Here is a 24,075-nt window from a genome sequence, read left to right on the forward strand (position 1 = left end):
CATTAAAAATGTTATTTTGATGAATTTATTTCATCCTTCTACAAGATATAGTCCCGACACAAATCTAAGAATGCTACCCAAGCTGGCAGGTCGTTCATTCTATCGGTACGGTTGCCAGAAACGCGACCAGTCGTTCAGTTTTTTTGTTCTGTATCTATTGACACAAACCAGTCATTCAGTCTTTTTGTTCTGTATCTATGGACGTGACCCAGTCATTCGTTCTAAATGTTCGATTGCCATACTGGCTGGCAACGTTCCTATCCCTTGCTTGCTAGCTAGCCAACAATGGCTAACTTACAGTCAAGTCAAACAGTGCAGCCAGAATAACAACAGTAGCAGCCTTTGCATTTGTTTAAAGCTGTTTTCTAGAGACATTTATTTGGATACATCCATAACAATGAGCTAATGAGGCGCGATTTTGCCTGGCATAGAAAATGTGCTCTCTCGTCAGGACACTGTTGTTCAGAAGAGCTAGCCAACAACACAGCTAACATAATCACTTCAAACTGAAGCTGGAAAGACTGCAAACTAGCTGCACTTTGTTTCGTTTGACCCTTTTTCAATTGACATTTCTTTGTATATATCCTTAAAAATGATGCCAATTGATTAATGATTTCGACTGACTGAGAAACGCTGTCTACCTGTCTCTCGTCCCGACACGTTCATTACTATGGGACAGCTGGAGATCGAATTTGAATATTGAAACAATGTTGCAAATGTCGGAGAGACAGACAGCAAGGTTTATGCAAATCTCCACTGTTGAAAACTAAATGCTAGTCTAAAAGAAATGTGAGATAATGTCTAGATGCTTTTTATAGTGGAGATCAAGTTGATAAATTGCTTGGCTGGGCTGATGAGACAGTGGATTGCGCCGTCAGATGGAACAGAGTAAATAGCCATTTTAACATCATAGATTTAGCCGGTGGTAACTTGTGGAATAGACACCCGCTGGATTATGGTTTTAACCAATCAGCATTCAGGATTAGAACCACCCGTTGTACAATTGTTCATAAATTTGCTTGGATGAGAAACTGCAGCAACACACTTTTACTCCCCTTCCAACTCAATTTTCCATGTGGAACATTCGATAATCTTTTAACCAAACCAGAGTTTTAGTTAGTGTGCAAGGTAATTGTTGTCAGCTACTTGCTGACTATGATATCACAGGATCGCCCACAACAAACAGGACATTACTCTGACAATGCATCTTCTAACTGCTGAGTTCATGGATAGGTAGAGTAGGAATCTCTTCCATTTGCATTCCTCCCTTGAGTCTGTCAAAGTCAAGGCCATTTTTCTTTACTCCCCTGAGCACTTACGGGAGCCAATGATAACTGAATTTCAATGCTCCATAAATGATCCAATTCCTTCAAGCAAGGAACTTTGATAGAACCGGGCTGAACCTGCAGTATGTTTTCCATGGTTTAGAAAAAAACATGACATTTCTCAATGGGCTGACAGAAACTACTTACCAAGGTTACATAAGAAATGAAAATGTAATGAATATAGCACAGTGTGTTTATTGGATTAACATACATTTCAATGTTATATCTTATTATGGCCTTCGCCTTGTGTTCAGTGTAGCAGTTTCTTACAGCTGATTGACTATATTACCATAGTGGGGCATGCACTGCTAAGATACGGCAGAGACATTTGTTGAGTTCATTAAAGATCTGGGAACTATTTGTCCTCGGTTAAGGATAACTTAATGTCTGGTTTCATTATCTCTCCTTTTCATTGGTGTAACTTAGCATCATATAAGATCTCTCTATCATTTAAAGACCAAGAGAGTCCCACTTTCACACCACTGATTTACAAATAAATGCTATATTTCATGTGTAATAGAACAAATCTGTACATACAGTAGTTTAATTTAGAAGCTGGTCACATGCTTAATCTGAATATATAGTATAACATATTCACCCCTAAATAGCATAAATGACAGGGAATGTATGTTTTGGTAAGGCCTGTTCTGATGTTTAACTATTGCTGTTATTTCTGCTCGTCCCCTGTCCAGGTGTCAGACAGGTGTGACTACGTGTTTGTGAATGGGAAGGAGATGAAGGGCAAGGTGAGGATGATGGTGAACTTCACCTACAGCTACCTGAGTGCCCAGCTGGAGATGAACGTGTGGATCCCACGGCTGCCCCTCCAGATCGAGGTGTCTGACACAGAGCTCAGCCAGATCAAGGGATGGAGGGTGCCCATCATGACCAGCAAGAGGTACATTAGAGCCCACCAGTAACCCCCATTCCTGGCACACAGTGAAGTCTAGTGGCTTAAAAGGAAGCCCTAACTCTAAAATTAGTATATGTTTTTATCACAAATAATATTTTTCAACAAGATCAGGCTTGTGTTTTAATACCATTACATAATGTATTAAAATACCTCAATGTGATCCAATCTACAGAGTGAGAGAATTAAAATGGGAAACAGTGATTAGGGACAGGGCACAGAATATGTGTATGTGCATGCTTGCGTGTGTGTTTTGTGACAGGTGTGACGTGTGCTGTAGCCTAATTCAGAGTGTTTCTATTAATTCCCTAGGCTCAGCTGGAACAGTGATGAGGAGGATAAGAAGGGTAAAGGCTGCATGTTGCAGTTCCAGCATGCCCTTGTGCGTGTGATCACACACTTCATAGCCAAGCAGTCGGACCCCCGGGAGCCCCAGGTCTACTTTCTGGGCTCAGACTGGCAGGTGGACGTCACCAGGCTTGTGCGCCATTTCCTCAAGGTGGAGGACCCTCGCATCGCCAGACTGCAGGCAGGCAGGGTGCTGTCAGGACAAGACATGGGGACCACCTCCATCCAGGTAACCATCAGGCCTGGTGGGAAGCCTGACTGACTGCATGTTTAAATGGGCCTTTATCTATAGAGGCGACATTGGATATTATAATGACGTGATATTTACATTATGTGATATTTAATGCAATCTGTTTTTTGTGCCCGCGAAGGTGTTCTCCCCCCTGTCTGACTCCATCCTGGCAGAGAAGACGGTGACGGTAGTGAATGACAAAGTGACCATCACAGAGCTGGGGGTGCAGCTGGTCACCGGCCTGGCTCTGTCCCTGCAGCTCAGCCCAGGAAGCAACAGGGCCATCCTCGCCACGGCAACCATACAGGAAGTGCTGCAGAGCCCCAAACAGGTGCTGTTTATGATCTTCTTGAATGACAATCAGATCAGACACAGGTATACTTTAGATTGAGTTTAATAATATTACATATTGTTTGTTATTTTGTCTCCTCAGGAGGCTATGGTTAGTTCCTGGGTCCAGTTCAGCGATGGCTCCCTGACCCCTCTGGACATTTATGACCCAACCTACTACCGTGTGACACTGACCTCTCTGGACCAGGGCGTGGTTTCGGTGCAGGGCTCCCCGCCTGCAGTGGTGGCGGAGGGCGAGGGACAGGGTGTGCTGGTCAGGGTGGAGATGGCCATCTGTGAGGCTTGCCAGAAGTCCAAACGGAAGAGCTCGCTGGCCGTGGGCAGCGTCAGCCTCAAGGTCAAGTTCCAGGTCAACAGCCGGCGCTTTTCCAGCAATAATAGCAGCAACAGTAGCAGCAGTAGTGGAGGTGGGGTTGGCAGTGGCAGCAGTAAGGACAGCAGCAGTGACTATGGGAATGATGGGGAGGAGGTGGACAGTGACAGGAAGCAGCAGCAGCCCCAGCAGCCCCTGCCCAGCAGCTCAGCCTCAGAGCGGGAGGAGAGCGCCATGCGCAAGGTCTCCACAACAGCCAAATCCAGTGAGCCAGACACCGCTCCAGGGAGCATGTCCAGCGGTGGCAGCAGCCAGGGCGGAATGGCCAGGGCGAGTGAATCAGGAAGCTTCTTAAATGCAGCAACCATCAACAGTCCTGCCAGCCCCATCAATGACAGTGATGTTAGCAGCCCTAGTGACTATGGCACAGCTGAGGGGACAGACAATGGGCTAATTGGAGGTATAGGTAGTGTTGCAGTCAGTAGCACTGTGAAGACACTTGGTAACCTGATCAACTACAATAACTTCCCCTCTCAGGTGGAGGTGCCTGACCAGGAGCAAGTCGAGATGGACATGGGCAATGAGGATATGCTGTCTAACCGGCCTCTCTCAGACTTGGAGATCGGCATGTACGCTCTGCTGGGGGTCTTCTGCTTGGCCATCCTGGTCTTCTTGGTGAACTGCATCTCTTACGTAGTAAAGTTCAGGCACAAACATCCCTCCTCTCATGGCCAGGAGCCCACGGGGCACAGGCACGACTGGGTGTGGCTAGGCACTGATGCAGAGCTGGTGATGAACGTGCCTAGCACTCCCCTCCAGCAAGACGACCACAGCACCACAACAGTCATAGACATTGGGCCTGATAAGACTGCCTCTCTGCCCAGGCAGCCCAGCTGCCTAGCCTCCTCCAGACCCTCCTCTCCTTTGGTCTGTGGGGGCTCCCTCGGGGCCAAGCCCATGAACCGCACTGAGTCCCTCCACTCCCCCACAAGCAAGAGGAAGAGGGTCCAGTTCACCACCTTTGCCTCTCTGGACCGTGAGCACTCCCCACACCTCCCCAGAGAGAACGGCCATGGCATCCACTGGGTGGGGAAGGAGGAGAACTATGTTGAACCCCAAGTGCCCATCACAGAACCTGTGGACAATTTATAATACATAAAGGGTCCGTTTCACCCCAACTGTGAGTGTGTATGTGGCGTTGATTGCCTCAATGCCTTTATTTATGGATAAAAGCAGACACAACATAATGAGCATCACCACAAGTGGTTATACTTATTCATTATCTGTGGTTAGTTTTAAATATCTGTCAAGGCGTCTTACATGTAAATATCTCAAATGCTTTGTGAGAGACATTTTTTATATTAGATATTAGAGAAAACACTGTGAATACATGTGAGGATGCTTCTCATCAACCTACTGATGGCACTTTGTGTGGTGGAGAGGATAAAACGTTTGACTCAGGCCAGTTGAAATATATTTTTTTACAAAAAAACACATGCATGTGAAAAATGTAATTATCTTACCTTTTACACTCACATGGTGGTACCCCCTAAAGCAGGGATCATCAACTAGATTCAGCCACCGGCCAATTCTTTTCTTTGTAGACTGCAAATTGACCGCAAGAAGCCAAAACAGATATAGTACTTGACTATAGCATAATAATTTCAAACCTTGCTTACATTTGTACACAATCACATACACTACATGACCACTCGTCAAACATCTCATTCTAAAATCATGGGAATTAATATGGAGTTGGTCCCCCTTTGCTGCTATAACAACCTCCACTCTTCTGGGAAGGCTTTCCACTTGATGTGGGAACATTGCTGTGGGGTCTTGCTTCCATTCAGCCTCAACAACATTAGTGAGGTCAGGCACTGATGTTGGGCAATTACGCATGGCTCGCAGTCGGCGTTCCAATTCATTGTCATGCTGAAACAGGAAAGGGCCTTCCCCAAACTGTTGCCACAAAGTTGGAAGAAGCACAGAATCATCTATAATGTCATTGTATGCTGTAGTGTTAAGATTTACCTTCATTGGAACTAAGGGGCCTAGCCCGAACCATGAAAAACAGCCCCAGACCACCTCTACCAAACTTTATAGTTGGCACTATGCATTGGGGCAGGTAGCGTTCTCCTGGCATCCGCCAAACCCAGATTCGTCCGTCAGACTGCCAGATGGTGAAGCGTGATTCATCACTCCAGAGAACGCGTTTTCACTGCTCCAGAGTCCAATGGCGGCGAGCTTTACACCACTCCTGCAGACGCTTGGCATTGCCCATGGTGATCTTAGGCTTGTGTGCAACTGCTTGGCCATGGAAACCCATTTCATGAAGATCCCAACAAACAGTTTGTGTGCTGACGTTTCTTCCAGAGGCAGTTTGGAACTCGGTAGTGAGTGTTTCAACCGAGGACAGACAATTTATATTCGCTTCAGCAATCGGTGTGCCCGTTCTGTTAGCTTGTGTGGCCTACCACTTCGCAGCTGAGTCGTTGTTGCTCCTAGACGTTTCCACTTCACAATAACAGCACTTACCGTTGACCGCGGCAGCTCTAGCAGGGCAGATATTTGACAAACTGACTTGTTGGAAAGGTAGCATCCTATGATGGTGCCACTTTGAAATTCCCTGAGCTCTTCGGTAAGGCCATTCTACTGCCAATGTTTGTCTATGGAGATTGCATGGCTGTGTGCTCGATTTTATACACTTGTCAGCAACGGGTGTGGCTGAAATAGCCAAATCCACTAATTTTAAGGGGTATCCACATACCTTTGTGTATATATAGTTTCTATCTATAATGCATGGGAGTACTTTGGAAATAAAAATCACCTGCGGGCCGCCAGTAAACAAACATAACATCGCTGTCTGATGAAAACCTCATAACTCAAATTGACATGTATTGAAAGCAGTAACTCCCTTCAATGTTTTCTGAAAATATTCTAGGAACAATAAAATGTATTCAAAATAGCCTCTGTCATTTCATAACTGTATGTTTGTTAATGAGACAATATGGCTTTTTTCAATTTCCTGAAACATTTCTGTTGGATATGAGATTTTCATCCGACAACGACGCAACCTAACAAGGATTTTTTGTATATGCACTGTTTGTCTTTATATTGTGTACATTTATGTTTGATTTGATTTTTGATAATGTCTGATATGATTTTTTATTAAACATACAGTACCAGGACTCATTCACGGGTTTTTCTTAATTTGTTTACTATTTTCTACATTGTAGAATAATAGTATAGACATCAAAACTATGAAATAACACATATGGAATCATGCAGTAACCGAAAAGGGTTAAACAAATTAAACAGTCTAGAAGGAGTCTCCACATATGCTGAGCACTTGTTGGCTATTTTCCCTTCACCCAGCAGTCCAACTCATCCCAAACCATCTCAATTGGGTTGAGGTTGGGTGATTGTGGAGGCCAGGTCATCTGATGCAGCACTCAATCACTCTCCTTCTTGGTCAAATAGCCCTTACACAGCCTGGAGGTGTGTTGGGTCATTGTCCTGTTGAAAAACAAATGATAGTCCCACTAAGCACAAACCAGATGGGATAGTGTATTGCTGCAGAATGATGTGGTAGCCATGCTGGTTAAGTGTGCCTTGAATTCTAAATACATTACTGACAGTGTCACCAGCAAAGCACCACCACACCATTTTTTTATTTAACAAGGCAAGCCAGTTAAGAACAAATTCTTATTTACAATGACGGTTTACCAAAAGGCAAATAGGCCTCCTGCGGTGACATGGGCTGGGATTAAAAATTAAAATAAATCCAATATAGGACAAAACACACATCACGACAAGAGAGACAACACTACATAAAGAGAGACCTAAGACAACAACATAGCAAGGCAGCAACACATGACAACACAGCATGGTAGCAACACAACATGACAACAACATAACATGGCAGCAGCACAACATGGTAGCAGCACAAAACAGGACAAAACACACATCGCGACAAGAGACAACAGTACATAAAGAGAGACCTAAGACAACAACATAGCATGACAGCAACACATGACAACACAGCTTGTTACAGTAGCAACACAACATGACAACACCATGGCAGTAGCACAAAACAGTGTACAAACATTATTGGGCACAGACAACAGCACAATGGGCAAGAAGGTAGACACAACAATACATCATGCAAAGCAGCCACAACTGTCAGTAAGAGTGTCCATGGTTGAGTCTTTGAATGTAGAGATTGAGATAAAACTGTCCAGTTTGAGTGTTTTTTGCTGCTAGTTCCAGTCACTAGCTGCAGGGAACTGAAAAGACGAGCGACCCAGGGATGTGTGTGCTTTGGGGACCTTTAACAGAATGTGACTGGCAGAACAGTGTTGTATATGGAGGATGAGGGCTGCAGTAGATATCTCAGATAGGGGGGAGTGAGGCCTAAGAGGGTTTTTATAAATGAGCATCAACCACACCTCTTCCTCCATGCTTCACGGTGGTCTCACAAAGACACAGCGGTTGGAACCAAAAATCAAACATTTGGACAGATTTCCACCGGTCTAATGTCCTTTGCTCGTGTTTCTTGGCCCAAGCAAGTATCTTCTTCTTATTGGTGTCCTTTGGTAGTGGTTTCTTTGCATCAATTCGACCATGAAGGCTTGATTCATGCAGTCTCCTCTGAACAGTTGATGTTGAGATGTGTCTGTTACTTGAACTCTGTGAAGCATTTATTTGGGCTGCAATCTGAGGTGCAGTTAACTCTATTGAACTTACCCTCTGCAGCAGAGGTAACTCTGGGTCTTCCTTTCCTGTGGCAGTCCTCTTGAGAGCCAGTTTCATCATAGCACTTGATGGTTTTTGCAACTGCACTTGAAGAAACTTTCAAAGTTCTTGAAATGTTTTGTATTGACTGACCTTCATGTCTTAAAGTAATGATGGACTGTCGTTTCCGTTTTCTTATTTGAGCTGTTCTTGCAATAATATGGACTTGGTCTTTTACCAAATAGGGCTATCTTCTGTTTACCACCCCTACCTTGAATCAATACAACTGATTGGCTCAAATGTATTAAGAAGGAAAGAAATTCCACAAAATAATTTAAATGCATTCCAGGTGGCTACCTCATGAAGCTGGTTGAGAGAATGCCAAGAGTGTGCAAAGCTGTCATCATGGCAAAAGGTGGCTACTTTAAATTATAAAATATATTTTGATTTGTTCAACACTTTTTTTGGTTACTACATGATTCCCTATGTGTTATTTCATAGTTTTGATGTCTTCACAATTATTCTACAATGTAGAAAATAGTACAAATAAAGAAAAACCCTTGAATAAGTAGGTGTGTCCAAACTTTTGACTGGTACTGTATATCTGAATGATGCTTGTATTCAATAGTTCCACTGTTGCATATGTAGTTCTATGGTACTGATCATGTGAAATGTTTGATTGTAGACTAGACATTTTGACTAATCTGTTATAGAGCTCTGCTACCCAACCAGAGCCGACAGGCCCCAAACTTATACACCGGGTGAGGGATGGGTAGGGCCTATTTTTTTCATCAATAACGAGTGTAAGGGCAGGGCTCCGTTATTGCAAAATTGATTTACATTTTGATTTATTACATTTTGAAGCTGAGCCATTTGCCCGTGTTCTGCTGCGCAGTAGTCATATCTGACTAAGATCATAACACGGTGTCAGAAGTGTTCCTTAAGTTTTGTCTGAGTTTACAGTTATATAGTTAGCTAACTGCTCTCATGTCAATTCATTGAGCCGAGCAGCCCAAGTGGAGCCGTTGCTATGGATACTCAGACTCAGAGCGCCATGAGCAGAGCGCCATGAGCAGAGCGCATGCAGAGCGAGTTGGCCACAGGGATATTTTTTCCAGTAATTGGTCTTTTGACCAATCACATGAGCTCTTTTTCAGAGCTGATCTGATTGGTCAAAAGACCAAAAAAAGGTCAAAATTGGGGTGCCTTTCTAAAAGTAGCCTCAGTCACCAGCTCTCAACCCAATTGAACACTTATGGGAGATTCTGGAGTGGTGCCTGAGACAGCATTTTCTACCACCTTCAACAAAACACAGAATTATGGAATTTGTGGAAGAATGGTGTCGCATCCCTCGAATAGAGTTCCAAACACTTCTATGAATCTATGCCAGGGCGCTTTGAAGCTGTTCTGGCTTATGGTGGCCTAATGCTCTATTCAAGAGATTCTCTGGTACTTTTGTATACTTTCTGTTTTATGATTCATTTTGAAGGATACCTTAACAGTAGCAAAACACCATTTAACCATATTTTATTGAAAATGATACATAAATAATCAGCATGTACATATTTTTCATTGATCAACTTTCATTACAAAAATGTAATTAATCCATTTCAAAATGTTTTTCTCTAGGCAGTTTGGAAAATATCAAGTAGAGTAAACGTAACAGAGTAACAGCACAGCACCTACTTATTTTATTGGACACCAATTCACCATTCATTCAATGAGACTACATCTGTGCTTTGAATTAAAGTAACTTCCACCTCCAGCACTTAAAGTACATTTCGCTAATCAACTTCAATCGTGCTGCGTAGATTGGTCCGCATAGAATTAAAGGTAGACTCAACGATATGACATGGATGCCGAAAGTAAACCGCATAGTAGGTCAATTTCCTCAACAACTAAGAGCGTCGAAGCGCGAGGCTCAATTTCTCCGCTGTTTTGGAGCCCTGGCTACCACGGTGCAACAGCGTGAAGAGCACCCATGCAGATACTGTGTCGCACTGGGCACAGACGTCAATTCAACGTCTATTCCACGTTTGTAAAACGTAATTTAATTGAAATTAAGTGGAAACAACGTTGATTCAACCAGTGTGTGCCCAGTGGGGTGTGATCGCTCATCTCAATATCTGCGGTGTTGCTCGTGGCAATGTCATTTCGCTGAGTCTGCCTTTAAAGCTTGAGAGCTAGAAAATACTTGTAGAAAATTCAGAAATGATACCTGATCATTAAAGCTATTTATCCCTTTATGGACGCAAGCACCACTTTAGGCCTTTCCCACTGGGCACAAACTGGTTGCATCAATGTTGTTTCAAGGTAATGTGTATTGTGACATGGAATCTATGTGGAAAATACATGGATTTGAAAAAAGTCATATGTAAACAGTTGTTTTGAGGGTGGAATTTCAACCACAGGATTATGTCATCATTGTTGCCAATTTTCAACATACACCAACCGTGTATAAAATATGTTGAATTTGTACCTTTGAAACAACGTCAGATCTTCAACATTATATCCACTATCAGAAAAAGAACTATAGGCTGGGCAGCACCTCTTACTGGAGAGTTGATCTATCTATAGCTATTCATTTGGTCTCCAATCCAGGGTTTTAACCAAGCTCAGCCCTGCTTAGCTTTGATATGTCACTGACTACTACCAATATGCTATCATGAGAATGATTGTTGAGATCTCTTAATAATTAAATATATCCACTGTTGTTATCGAAGTCATTCCAAAGGGTAGGTTTAACAGAGTAAATTAAATGTAACCATACTTTATAAGTCATATAGCATCAATGATACAATTTGGGCCAATACATATAGCAGTCATCAACAGATATTGTTTCAATTCAACCCTGGGTTCAACTAAATATAGACAAAACATATAGGCCTAGGGTTTCAAGCTTTGGTTGATTTCAAATGGAATCTTCAAGTTAATCATTAACATTTTGGATTCACGCCTCCATCTCAACCAAAAATACTAAAAAGTTTGAATGTTTTCCTTTTTTAAGTAGCACTTATTTTGCTGATAGCTATTTTATTGAGCAAAAATTTACTTACTATGACTTGAGAAATATGGTTGTCCCACCTAGCTATCTTACGATGAATGCACCAACTGTAAGTCACTCTGGATAAGAGCATCTGATAAATGACTGAAATGTAAAGGACTAAACCAAATCAAACCTTGTTTAAAGTGCATTTCAAGTTTGATTAGATTTAATAGTATTCTTTAAACGTAGATTTTTTGTTGATGTCTAGACGTGAAGCCAACATATCAATTATTAATTTGTAGACAAACTGGATGGTCCTTGCTATCCGGGATCCTTGGAACATCCCAACCCCATTGAAGTTGAAATGTAAAATGGTTAAAGAGGGACAGCCTTTGAAAAGCAACAAATCCCTTTAAAAACATGGCATCGATATGAGTCAGAAACAGTTATTCTAGTGTCAAAATCAAATAAAAATAATAAATAGGATCATTTTGGCCATTAAGTCAGTCTCGTCTAAAACAAAGTCTGGAACATCGGTGTGTCAAAATGGTTGGAAGTTGGGTTATCGGTGCGTCAAAACGGTTGGAAGTTGGGTTTTGATTTGACAATGCCCATTTTTCCATTAATATGGGATGAACAGCTGCGGTGAATGCGCTCTATCCAATAGCATAGACAGTGAGACAGACCTGCCCCGCGGCTCCGACTTTGCTTACATGAGACAACACATTGCCCATTTTATTTTTATTTAAGACTGCACCAAACACCTTAGTTAGATGTAAAATTGAACAAGTAAAACATCCTCGGCAAAAACGTCAAAATGAATGAAAGATTTCTGAAGTTATCTTAGATTCATTCTGGGGATTTTGAGGAAATGTCTCATGAGGGACAAGGATCATTAACCAAACTGAATCGGTCAGGAAACATACCTCCAAGACTGAAATCTTGTTTTTCTAATGAGCAACAGAAAAACATGTGCCAATCGGCGTGTTCAGTGGCTCTTTAAGGTAAGGGTTAAGGTTAGGGTAAATGTTATGGCTAGGTAACGGTTAAGGTTAGGGTAGGTATGTCCCAAGGATACAAGATAGCACTAACCCAAACTGGATATGGATTTGTATCTTCTGCTCGTGTAGTTCCGTCTGTGTCACTAACTTAGGACTCTATTCAACCGGTATTGATGAATCGTATACAGATTGAATGGAGCCCTTGGAGTTGTTCCTGAGAGAAAGGAAGGTTGAGACAGAGGATCTGGTTATTCTGTGCAGCCTTAGTGCAGTGTGTCCACCAGCCTCTGGTAGGCCTCCCTCTCATGGTCCAGGCTGTGGTGCTCCTCAACGTAGCGCTTCCCGTTCGCCACCACACGTTCCCGCAGCTCCCCGTCTACCAGCAGCCTCTGAGATACACGCACAAATTCCTGGAGGAGGTGGGGCAAGGACAATCAATGCTTCAGAAGTTACTGAATGAAGCATACATCTGTACTAGTATTTTACCCCAAAAGAAAAATTCAACTTGTTAACATTTTTTCAAATTTAACAAGCCTCTAAGAACCCATTAAAGCAGTGAGTTAATGAGGTGTAACCAACCACAGCAGTGAATGACATGAGGGAGTGTTGCTATTCTGACTTGTAAACACTCATTGAATGTGCTCTGCCTTGCTAATTGATGGAGACATCTGTGACCGGTTTCAAATAGGCAGGTGCAATGGCCCTTTCCAACCTACTCTGATGGCTGCTGCTTCCTATTTGCTTATGAAGGGAGTGGAACACAAACAGTGTCTGTCTGCTGCTATTTAATGGCCCTGCCACACCAGCTGTCAGGATGAGATGGGGAGAAATATATCAAGCAATTACAAAATGAGTAATGACATTCTCCCTGAGCGCCAGTGGGAATGTTTGGAGCCCATAAGGTCCTTCTTGAATTCTGGCAGTTCTTTTAGTGGCCTGGGCGGCTGTAATAACACAGAATCACACAGCCTTTCAGTGAGGGCTCCAGCACAGCATCCAAGATCTCCTGGAGCAGAGAGCCTTGTGGGTAAACAGAGCTGCAGCCAACGCCAGAGCATCAGGCCGTTTCACTTCACTCAAGTGATGTGACCATGTTTGGAGTGCCTCTTCACTTGAGATTAAGCCATATGAGAGAGCCATGAAGTCCCAGCAAAACCACTAAAAGTCAAGTTATTCTATAATCAATGGACTCCATAAAAAATATACTACAGTCGTTCTGAAAATTCCATACTGGTTATAGTGCTACAGGCATTCAAGTGCTTGATCTTTTGACAGCCTTTGTATTACATTTTCAATACTCTTGAGAAGTTATGTAGAGTATCAAATGAAAAAGGCACCACCACAAACGGATGAATGGCCAATAACACATTATCAGCCCTGGGAAATGCTTGTGCACCATGTACATTATCCTGTGTGAAAAAGTTGTGTCAGCCAGAGAGTTTCAGTTGACATTTTTACATTTTACATTTTAGTTGAAACAGCTGAAGCTGTTAGCTAGAAGCCATGATTTAGCTAACCCTCGTCTCTTCAGCCTACTGTGTGAGGTTCCCCCTTGGAGGGATTTCTCCACGGCTCAGCTGAGCACACGTGACACGACCTCCCCTGGAGAGAAGAGGACTGACTTATCTCTCGGCATCACAGCAGCATTACACTAATGTCACCCTGCTGCCTGCCACCATACCATGCCGAGGACGTACCCCCTGCCGGCTGACACCTACTGCTGCTCTCACATAAAACCTCTCTGAGCAGTTAGTTAAAGAGACCCTCCAAGGACCTCTGCTTTCTCCACATGCCTGGTTGCTGCCGTGTACCATTATACAGTTCACTGGATACGGTTGTATCTGGACTCTTTCCCCTGAGGTCTACATTCTCACTAAAGTCTAGGCCCCTAGGACATGTTGAATCCCTTTTACCGACTTACGCACCACCAAACTATTATGTCATTTTCAGTTGTTATTTTAAGCCTTACAAAAAACAACAGCATAAAGAGTGTGTCTAGCACAGTAGGTTAATACTCAGAAACAGCAGGCTGTGTCAGGGGAAAGACAGTCGCATTCCGTGGTCCTTTGTAGCTCAGTTGGTAGAGTATGGCGCTTTTAATGCCAGAGTAGTGGGTTTGATTCCCGGGACCACCCATACGTAAAATGTATGCACGCATGACTAAGTTGCTTTAGATAAAAGTGTCTGCTAAGTGGCATATTATTATTTTAAGTGGGTCTAATACACCTCAGTTGTAGGCTCAGTTACGTTGCTACTGCTGGTGGCTGTCTTTCTTCTGCATCAGCCTCTTACACAGTGGATATGAAAGCCATCTTACAGCTTTGACTGGTAACCACAGGAAGGGTTCTTACCTGAGGGGACGAGTAGAGCAGACCAGTGACCTCATGTTGCACCACCGCTGTGTTGCCTGGGATGTCACGAGCCACCACCGGTACCTCCAGATCCATTGCCTGAACACAATACATGACACAGACATAGCTACATCAAACTCCACACACACGTGACTAGCTGGCATCTTCTAGCCCTTAATTTACTTTACTTGTTGGTATCCCCTTGGGACTTAACAGTCATTCATTCAGGTAATACGTCATCAGCAGGTTGTGGAAGTGAAACATGCTAATCAGTGTTTAAGCCTTCTGTGGATTGTTTTAATCTACAGTGTTTAAAATAGATTAACAGGTTTACATCCAATTCTGGAAAGATAGTATGACAAGCTAGTCATTCTCATAATTGCTCTGGTACAAATAATAAAAAGGTTCCCAGGGTGGAATGTTGGTGCCTTGAAAGAGCTGCATGTGACACCAACATATTATATTCTGAGCTGAATTAAAAATATACATTGTGATATATTTTGTGGGCGGGGCATGCCAGTGGAAATAATGACAATGATGACTGTAATGATAAAAAGGTGATTGCTTACTTTGCCCGATTTAGTGATCCCTCACCCCTCACCTCTAAAATGGCAGCGGACATCCCCTCGGAGACTGAACTGTTAACCAGGGCAGCTGACCTCCTCATAGCAGCATGGAGCTCCTCTTGGCTTCTCTCCTGGGCCAGGTAAACCCCTGCTGACCTTGAGAAACACAGCAGTAGCAGCACTCTGCGTGACACAGGGCTCACCACAGGGCGCACACAGCTGTGAATGATGGGCAGAAGTAACAGGTGCAGGGTATGACACACAGACTGCTGGCGCCACGATGCAGTATGATTGACATGACATGCTCTGAAAGTACATGAAGTCCTAACCAGAGAGAGACAGGGCTGTTTCCTGACTGTCTGAAACCACATTGACCAGGAGGTGAATCCCTTTGGTTATTATCTCTCAGATCTGAGCCATGCCTCTGTCTGGGGGTGGAAAGATAACAAGCTAGACTACATATTTTTAATTTACATTCTGCTAACTCTACTGAAGACATAAGCAAAGTTAGTTTACATGCTCTCTTGGGCCACATGGGATAAAGCGTTAGATAAGCCAGGTGTCTTTTGAATTTCTCACAAGAGCGATAGGGTCCAGATCAGTTTGGCAGATCTTTAGTCAGCAATAATGCAGGGTCCAGATCAGTTTGGCAGATCTTTAGTCAGCGATAACACAGGGTCCAGATCAGTTTGGCAGATCTTTAGTCAGCGATAACACAGGGTCCAGATCAGTTTGGCAGATCTTTAGTCAGCGATAATGCAGGGTCCAGATCAGTTTGGCAGATCTTTAGTCAGCGATAATGCAGGGTCCAGATCAGTTTGGCAGATCTTTAGTCAGCGATAACACAGGGTCCAGATCAGTTTGGCAGATCTTTAGTCAGCGATAACACAGGGTCCAGATCAGTTTGGCAGATCTTTAGTCAGCGATAATGCAGGGTCCAGATCAGTTTGGCAGATCTTTAGTCAGCGATAATGCAGGGTCCAGATCAGTTTGGCAGATCTTTAGTCAGCGATAATGTTCTACTAAACTAATAACCATGAAAGAAAAGTTTGAAAGGTTTTACCTTTTACTGATTGCTTCTACTTCTTCAGTAAACACAGGATCAATCTAAGAGAAGAATCAGTGAAAACAACTACTTTAAAATACACACACATACAGTTGAAGTGGGAAGTTTACATACACCTTAGCCAAATACATTTAAACTCCATTTTTCACAATTCCTGACATTAAATTCTAGTACAAATTCCCTATCTTAGGTTAGTTAGGATCACTTTATTTTAAGAATGTGAAATGTCAGAATAATAGTAGAATAAATGATTTATTTCAGCTTTTATTTCTTTCATCACATTCCCAGTGGGTCAGAAGTTTACATACACTCAATTAGTATTTGGTAGCATTGCCTTTAAATTGTTTAACTTGGGTCAAACGTTTCTGAATTTTGGCCCATTACTCCTGACAGAGCTGGTGTAACTGAGTCAGGTTTGTAGGCATCCTTGCTCGCACACGCTTTTTCAGATCTGCCCACACATTTTCTATAGGATTGAGGTCAGGGCGTTGTGATGGCCACTCCATTACCTTGACTTTGTTGTCCTTAAGCCATTTTGCCACAACTTTGGAAGTATGCTTGGGGTCATTGTCCATTTGGAAGACACATTTGCGTCCAAGCTTTAACTTCCTGACTGATGTCTTGAGATATTGCTTCAATATATCCACATACTTTTCCTGCCTCGTGATGACATCTATTTTGTGATGTGCACCAGTCCCTCCTGCAGCAAAGCACCCCCACAACATGATGCTACCACCCCCATGCTTCACATTTGGGATGGTGTTCTTTGGCTTGCAAGCCTCCCCCTTTTTCCTCCAAACATAACGATGGTCATTATGGCCAAACAGTTCTATTTTTGTTTAATCAGACAAGAGGACATTTCTCCAAAAAGTACGATCTTTGTCCCTATGTGCAGTTGCAAACCGTAGTCTGGCTTTTTTATGGCGGTTTTGGAGCAGTGGCTTCTTCCTTGCTGAGCAGCCTTGGTCCTTTGCTGTTGTTCTGGGATTGATTTACACTTTTCGCACCAAAGTACGTTCATCTCTAGGAGACAGAATGCATCTCCTTCCTGAGCGGTATGACGGATCCGTGGTCCCATGGTGTTTATACTTGCGTACTATTGTTTGTACAGATGAACGTGGTACCTTCAGGCATTTGGAAATTGCTCCCAAGGATGAACCAGACTTGTGGAGGTCTACAATTTTTTTTCTGAGGTCTTGGTTGATTTATTTTGATTTTCCCATGATGTCAAGCCAAGTTTGAAGGTAAACCTTGAAATACATCCACAGGTACACCTCCAACTGATTGAAATTATGTCAGTTAGCCTATCAGAAGCTTCTAAAGCCATGACATAATTTTCTGGAATTGTCCAAGCTGTTTAAAAGCACAGTCAACTTAGCGTATGTAAACTTCTGACACACTGAAATTGTGTTACAGTAAATTATAAGTGAAATAACCTGTCTAAACAATTGTTGGAAAGTAGATGTCCTAACCAACTTTGTTAACAGGAAATGTGTGGAGTGGTTGAAAAACAAGTTTTAATGACTCCAACCTTAGTGTATGTAACCTTCCGACTTCAACTGTATACATATATAATATATATATATACACACAAATATATATACATCTGTTGGTAAAAAGTGTATGTTCCACTCAAAGCACATTAGACTTTATGCTGTTTAACTGCACTGAACAAAAATATGAACGCAACATGCAACAATTTCAAACATTTTACTGAGTCACAGGTCATAAGGAAATCAGTCAATTGAAAAAAAATAGGGGTGTGGATCAGAACTAGTGAGTATTTGGTGTGACCACCATTTGTCTCATGCAGCACGACATCTCCTTCGTATAGAGTTGATCAGGCTGTTGATTGTGGCCTGTGGAAGGTTGTCCCACTCCTTTTCAATGGCTGTGCTAAGTTGCTGGATATTGGTGGGAACTGGAACACTGTCGTACACGTCGATCCAGAGAATCCCAAACATGCTCAATGGGTAACATGTCTGGTGAGTATACAGGCCTTGGAAGAACTGGGGAATGTTCAGCTTCCAGAAATTTTGTACAGATCCTTGTGGCATGGGGCCGTGTATTATCATCCTGAAGCATGAGGTGATGGCAGTGGATGAATGGCACGACAATGGGCCTCAGGATCTCATCACGGTATCTCTTGCCATCGATAAAATGCAATTGCGTTCGTTGTCCATAGCTTATGCCTGTCCATACCATAACCCTACCGGCACCATTGGGCACTTTGTTCAATGTTGACATCAGCAAACCGCTCACCCACACAACACCATATACGCTGTCTTCCATCTGCCCGGTACAGTTGAAACCGGGATTCATCTGTTAACGAGCACACTTCTCCAACTTGCCAGTGGCCATCGAAGGTGAGCATTTAACCATTGAAGTTGATTACGATGCCGAACTGCAGTTAGTTCAAGACCCTGGTGAGAACGATGAGCACGGAGATGGGCTTCCCTGAGACGGTTCTTCGATTGTGCAAACCCACAGTTTCATCAGCGGTCCGGGTGGCTGGTCTCAGATGATCCCGCAGGTGAAGAAGCCGGATGTAGAGGTCCTGTGCTGGCATGGTTACACGTGGTCTGCGGTTGTGAGACCGGTTGGACATACTGCCAAATTCCTGCAGTCAGCATGTCAATTGCACTCTGTGGCTTTGTTTTGTGTGACAAAACTGCATATTTTAGAGTGGCCTTTTATTGTCCCCAGCTCAAGGTGCACCTGTTTAATGATCATGCTTCTTGATATGCCACAACTTTCAGGTGGATGGATTATCTTGGCAAAGGAGAAATGCTCACTAACAGGGATGTAAGGAAATTGGTGCACAACATTTTAGAGAAATAAGCTTTTTGTGAATATGGAACATTTCTGGGATCTTTTATTTCAGCTCATGAAACATGGGACCAACACTTTACATGTGGCGTTTATATTTTTGTTCACTATATTTAATGAGCTTGAGCATTCGTTTCTATTTCAAGAATGTATTGAAATATACAATGCCTTCAGAAAGTATTTACACCCCTTGACTTTTTCCAGATTGTGTTGTGTTACAGCCTGAATTGGCCAACACACAATACCCCATAATATCAAAGTGGAAATTTTACAAATTAATAAACAATGAAAAGCTAAAATAGGTATTCAACCCATTTGTCACGGCAAGCCTAAATATGTTCAGGATTAAAAATGTGCTTAACAAGTCACATAAGTTGCATGGACTCCCTCTGTGTGCAATAGTAGTGTTTAACATGATTTTTGAATGACTACCTCATCTCTGTACCCCACACATACAATTATCTGTAAGGTCCCTCAGTCGAGCAGTAACTTTCAAACACAGATTCAACCACAAAGACCAGGGAGGTTTTGGCTTGGTTATTGGATCGAATCCCCAAGCTGACAAAGTAGAAATCTGTCGTTCTGCACCTGGGCAAGACAGTTAACCCACTGTTCCCCGGGCACCGAAGACGTGGCTGTCGATTAAGGCAGCCCCCCCACCTCTCTGATTCAGAGGGGTTGGGTTAAATGCAGAATATACATTTCAGTTGAAGGCATTCAGTTGTACAACTGACTAGGTATCCCCTTTCCCTTTTCCAATGCCTCACAAAGAAGAAGGGTACCTACTGGTAGATGGGTAAAAAATAAATAAAGCAGACACTGAATATCCCTTTGAGCATGGTGAAGTTATTAATTACACTTTAGATGGTGTATCAATACACCCAGTCACTACAAGGATAAAGTCACCTTCCTAACTCAGTTGCCGGAGAGGAAGGAAACCACCCTGGGATTTCACCATGAGGCCAATGGTGACTTTAAAACAGTTACTGCGTTTAGTGGCTGTGATAGGAGAAAACTGAAGATGGATCAACAACATTGTACTGTAGTTACTTCACATTACTAACTTAATTGACACACTGAAATGAAGGAAGCATGTACAGAATAAAAATATTCCAAAACATGCATCCTGTTTGCAACAAGGCAATAAAGTAATACTGCAAAATAAATCCTGAATATGAAAGAGTTATGTTAAGGGCATTACTGAGTACCACTCTTCATATATTCAAGCAGAGTTGTGGCTGCATCATGTTATGGGTATGCTTGTAATCGATATGGTCTGGGAAATTTCAGGGTAAAAAATAAACAGAATGGAGCTAAGAACAAGCAAAATACTAGAGGAAAACCTGGTTCAGTCTGCTTTCCACCAGACACTGGGAGATGAATTCACCTTTCAGCAGGACAATAACCTAAAACACAAGACCAAATCCCCACTGGAGTTGTTCCCAAGTGGCCGAGTTACAGTTGACTTAAACATGCTTGAAAATCTATGGCAATGACTAACAACCAATTTGACAGAGGTTGAATAATTATTTAAAGAATAAAATGGGCAAATATTGTACAATCTAGGTGTGCAAAGCTCTTGGAGACTTACCCAGAAAGACTCACAGACTCACTGCCAAAGGTGATTGTAACATGTAATGACTCAGGGGTGTTTTTATTCTGTACATGATTGTAAAATGTATTGACTCCTGAATGTATTTGAGCTTGCCATAAGAAAGGGGTTGAATACTCATTGACTCTTGATTTTTTTACTAATTTGTAAACATTTCTAAAAACATTATTCCACTTTGACATTATGTGGTATTGTGTGTAGGCCAGTGACTAAATCTTTTAAATATTCAGGCTGTAAGGGAGTGAACATTATTTATAATAAGGGTTACATGAAGTAGGCCGTCATTGTAAATAAGAATTTGTTCTTAACTGACTTGCCTAGTTAAATAAAAACATTTTAAAAAATCAGACCTTTCTGAAATGAAAATTGATGGCCCTCCTTCCAGCAAAATATATTTTGACCTACCCCCCCCCCAAAAAAAAGTGACCCTCCCCTATACCCAAAATAGTAATTAAAACAAAATGGATAGCAGAGAACATGTCTACTGTTTACCCTCAATTCTTGGACAGACCAGAGCCGTAGATATGCAGTTCTAGAAACTGTTTTTCGTCCTGTAAGCATTACATGGCAACGCAGGAAGGGCTGCGGGCCAGGTTGTGGGTTCGCAGACCATCGTGGACAAGAGTAGGGGTGGAAATATCTCCTTCATAGTAAACACAATGCATGAACCTATCATCGTATTTGGAAGTCTGAGAAAAGAAAATAATCTTTAAAACATTTCATGCAATTCTACGTCATTTTACACATTAGCAGAATATTATTTAATACCACACAAATTACCGAAATGACAAGCTAAGAATGGACAGAGAGATAGGCCTGTGTTCATCTTATATTGTTCCAATGCCAAATAAGTGTCTTGTTTGCAACAAAACTGTCCCTGTTTGCAAATACTTAGGAATCTGAGCATGGTATTTTCAAAAGTTAGGCCTATCTTCCACCCCCCCAGACTGAGTAGGCCTACTGATGCAGAAAAATGTAAGCTTTAACTGCTGGCTACTCTTCTTCTGTTGCTTAACCCAAGTGTTTTCCTAAAAGCTGTCTGGGTTAAACATATTCTATTGTACCAAAAGTGAACAGCTTAATCAATTGATAGAATTTAATTACTTCCCAAGCAAAGTATCCTCAGCTATAGAAGGTTGTAGCTTCTGAATGTCAAATAAGAAAAAAAAGGATATCCTCATATGCAATGGAGTCACATTTTCCTGGTTATTTTACAGCTTGTTTCTAGCATCACGGACCAAAGCGCTGTTATACTGTCGATCACTTTATACACTGCTCAAAAAAATAAAGGGAACACTTAAACAACACAATGTAACTCCAAGTCAATCACACTTCTGTGAAATCAAACTGTCCACTTTAGGAAGCAACACCGATTGACAATAAATTTCACATGCTGTTGTGCAAATGGAATAGACAACAGGTGGAAATTATAGGCAATTAGCAAGACACCCCCAATAAAGGAGTGGTTCAGCAGGTGGTGAGAGCATAGAGGCGCTACCAGGAGACAGGCCAGTACATCAGGAGACGTGGAGGAGGCCGTAGGAGGGCAACAACCCAGCAGCAGGACCGCTACCTCCGCCTTTGTGCAAGGAGGAGCAGGAGAAGCACTGCCAGAGCCCTGCAAAATGACCTCCAGCAGGCCACAAATGTGCATGTGTCTGCTCAAACGGTCAGAAACAGACTCCATGAGGGTGGTATGAGGGCCCGACGTCCACAGGTGGGGGTTGTGCTTACAGCCCAACACCGTTTGGCATTTGCCAGAGAACACCAAGATTGGCAAATTCGCCACTGGCGCCCTGTGCTCTTCACAGATGAAAGCAGGTTCACACTGAGCACGTGACAGACATGACAGAGTCTGGAGATGCCATGGAGAACGTTCTGCTGCCTGCAACATCTTCCAGCATGACCGGTTTGGCGGTGTGTCAGTCATGGTGTGGGGTGGCATTTCTTTGGGGGGGCCGCACAGCCCTCCATGTGCTCGCCAGAGGTAGCCTGACTGCCATTAGGTACCGAGATGAGATCCTCAGACCCCTTATGAGACCATATGCTGGTGCGGTTGGCCCTGGGTTCCTCCTAATGCAAGACAATGCTAGACCTCATGTGGCTGGAGTGTGTCAGCAGTTCCTGCAAGAGGAAGGCATTGATGCTATGGACTGGCCCGCCCGTTCCCCAGACCTGAATCCAATTGAGCACATCTGGGACATCATGTCTCGCTCCATCCACCAACGCCACGTTGCACCACAGACTGTCCAGGAGTTGGCGGATGCTTTAGTCCAGGTCTGGGAGGAGATCCCTCAGGAGACCATCCGCCACCTCATCAGGAGCATGCCCAGGCGTTGTAGGGAGGTCATACAGGCACGTGGAGGCCACACACACTACTGAGACTAATTTTGACTTGTTTTAAGGACATTACATCAAAGTTGGATCAGCCTGTAGTGTGGTTTTCCACTTTAATTTTGAGTCTGACTCCAAATCCAGACCTCCATGGGTTGATAAATTGGATTTCCATTGATTTATTTTTGTGTGATTTTGTTGTCAGCACATTCAACTATGTAAAGAAAAAAGTATTTAATAAGATTATTTCTTTCATTCAGATCTAGGATGTGTTGTTTAAGTGTTCCCTTTATTTTTTTGAGCAGTATATAATCGGATCCTTTTCATTTTCTTTAAAATCTTAAGCTAACAAGGGGTAGGCCTGTGCTTTTTGCCATTTTCTTAAATAAAAAGGTAGGCCCATGGCATACCCTCTCATACTCCCTCAATTTGAGCCTTGGTTTTAACTTAACAGACATTCACTGACACAGAGGTAGGCTATTTAAAGAGTGCATTGTGGGTGCATTGCTGCTGCTTCAAGTTTCAGCATGACAATTAAAGTTACTCGAATCTGGCTTATTGTCAATAACTCTGATATATACACACATCATGGGCAAGAAACATTGTTTTTAATAAAATCATTTATAGTAGTAGCTAGCTATCCAAGTTGTGCTCCGGTCCTCCTTTTCATCTGCGCTCTCCTTCTCAAACTGAACAGAACATAGGCTATAGGCTAGTCCGCGTGCAAGACAGTGAATTTTTGGGATGAAGCCTAATCAAAATACAATTCAGAAGAAGCCTTTGACTCTCCTCCTGAAAATGCCACTGTAGGCCTACACAGCATTGGTTAGGCAACAAAAGTTTTTGATCAGCAAGAGCAGAGCAGGCTGGGCTCAGTATTCGAATATCCATTGCAGTGTTTAATACAGCCTAGTTTTATTTACAGCATCCCAGCAGCTATCTTAGAAATATAACTTTACTCTGTGCTTCTCTGAGCATGCACTTCGTAGCCTATAGTGCATTTGATTGAGACCACACTACAGTGGCAAGAAAAAGTATGTGGACCCTTTGGAATGACCTGGATTTCTGCATAAATTGGTCAAACAATTTGATCTAATCTTCATCTAAGTCACAACAA

The 24,075-nt window shown here is 42.7% G+C and overlaps 2 protein-coding genes across 5 annotated transcripts in view; one reads left to right on the plus strand and one right to left on the minus strand.

Moving 5' to 3' along the window:
- LOC115200044 (transmembrane protein 132D-like) overlaps nucleotides 1-5,205 on the plus strand; it is a 74,013-nt gene extending 68,808 nt beyond the window's left edge. The window contains exons 6-9 of the mRNA XM_029762723.1: nucleotides 2,018-2,223; nucleotides 2,548-2,812; nucleotides 2,955-3,146; nucleotides 3,249-5,205. Of these exons, the coding sequence (XP_029618583.1) occupies nucleotides 2,018-2,223; nucleotides 2,548-2,812; nucleotides 2,955-3,146; nucleotides 3,249-4,631 (2,046 nt within the window). The 3' untranslated portion in view covers nucleotides 4,632-5,205. The remainder of the gene's footprint in view (nucleotides 1-2,017; nucleotides 2,224-2,547; nucleotides 2,813-2,954; nucleotides 3,147-3,248) is intronic.
- A 4,518-nt stretch (nucleotides 5,206-9,723) lies between these two features.
- The window catches only part of glt1d1 (glycosyltransferase 1 domain containing 1), a 41,908-nt gene continuing 27,556 nt past the window's right edge, over nucleotides 9,724-24,075 (minus strand). For 2 of the 4 annotated variants that reach the window (XM_029762726.1, XM_029762727.1), the window contains exons 9-12: nucleotides 16,181-16,224; nucleotides 15,153-15,336; nucleotides 14,552-14,650; nucleotides 9,724-12,610 (exon numbers count right to left, since the gene is read on the minus strand). In XM_029762726.1, coding sequence (XP_029618586.1) covers nucleotides 12,464-12,610; nucleotides 14,552-14,650; nucleotides 15,153-15,336; nucleotides 16,181-16,224 — 474 coding nt within the window. In that variant the 3' untranslated portion in view covers nucleotides 9,724-12,463. The remainder of the gene's footprint in view (nucleotides 12,611-14,551; nucleotides 14,651-15,152; nucleotides 15,337-16,180; nucleotides 16,225-24,075) is intronic. The other 2 variants (XM_029762728.1, XM_029762730.1) reach the window with 1 other exon arrangement.

This window comes from Salmo trutta, chromosome 9, assembly GCF_901001165.1.
Source record: "Salmo trutta chromosome 9, fSalTru1.1, whole genome shotgun sequence".
Lineage (NCBI taxonomy): Eukaryota > Metazoa > Chordata > Actinopteri > Salmoniformes > Salmonidae > Salmo > Salmo trutta.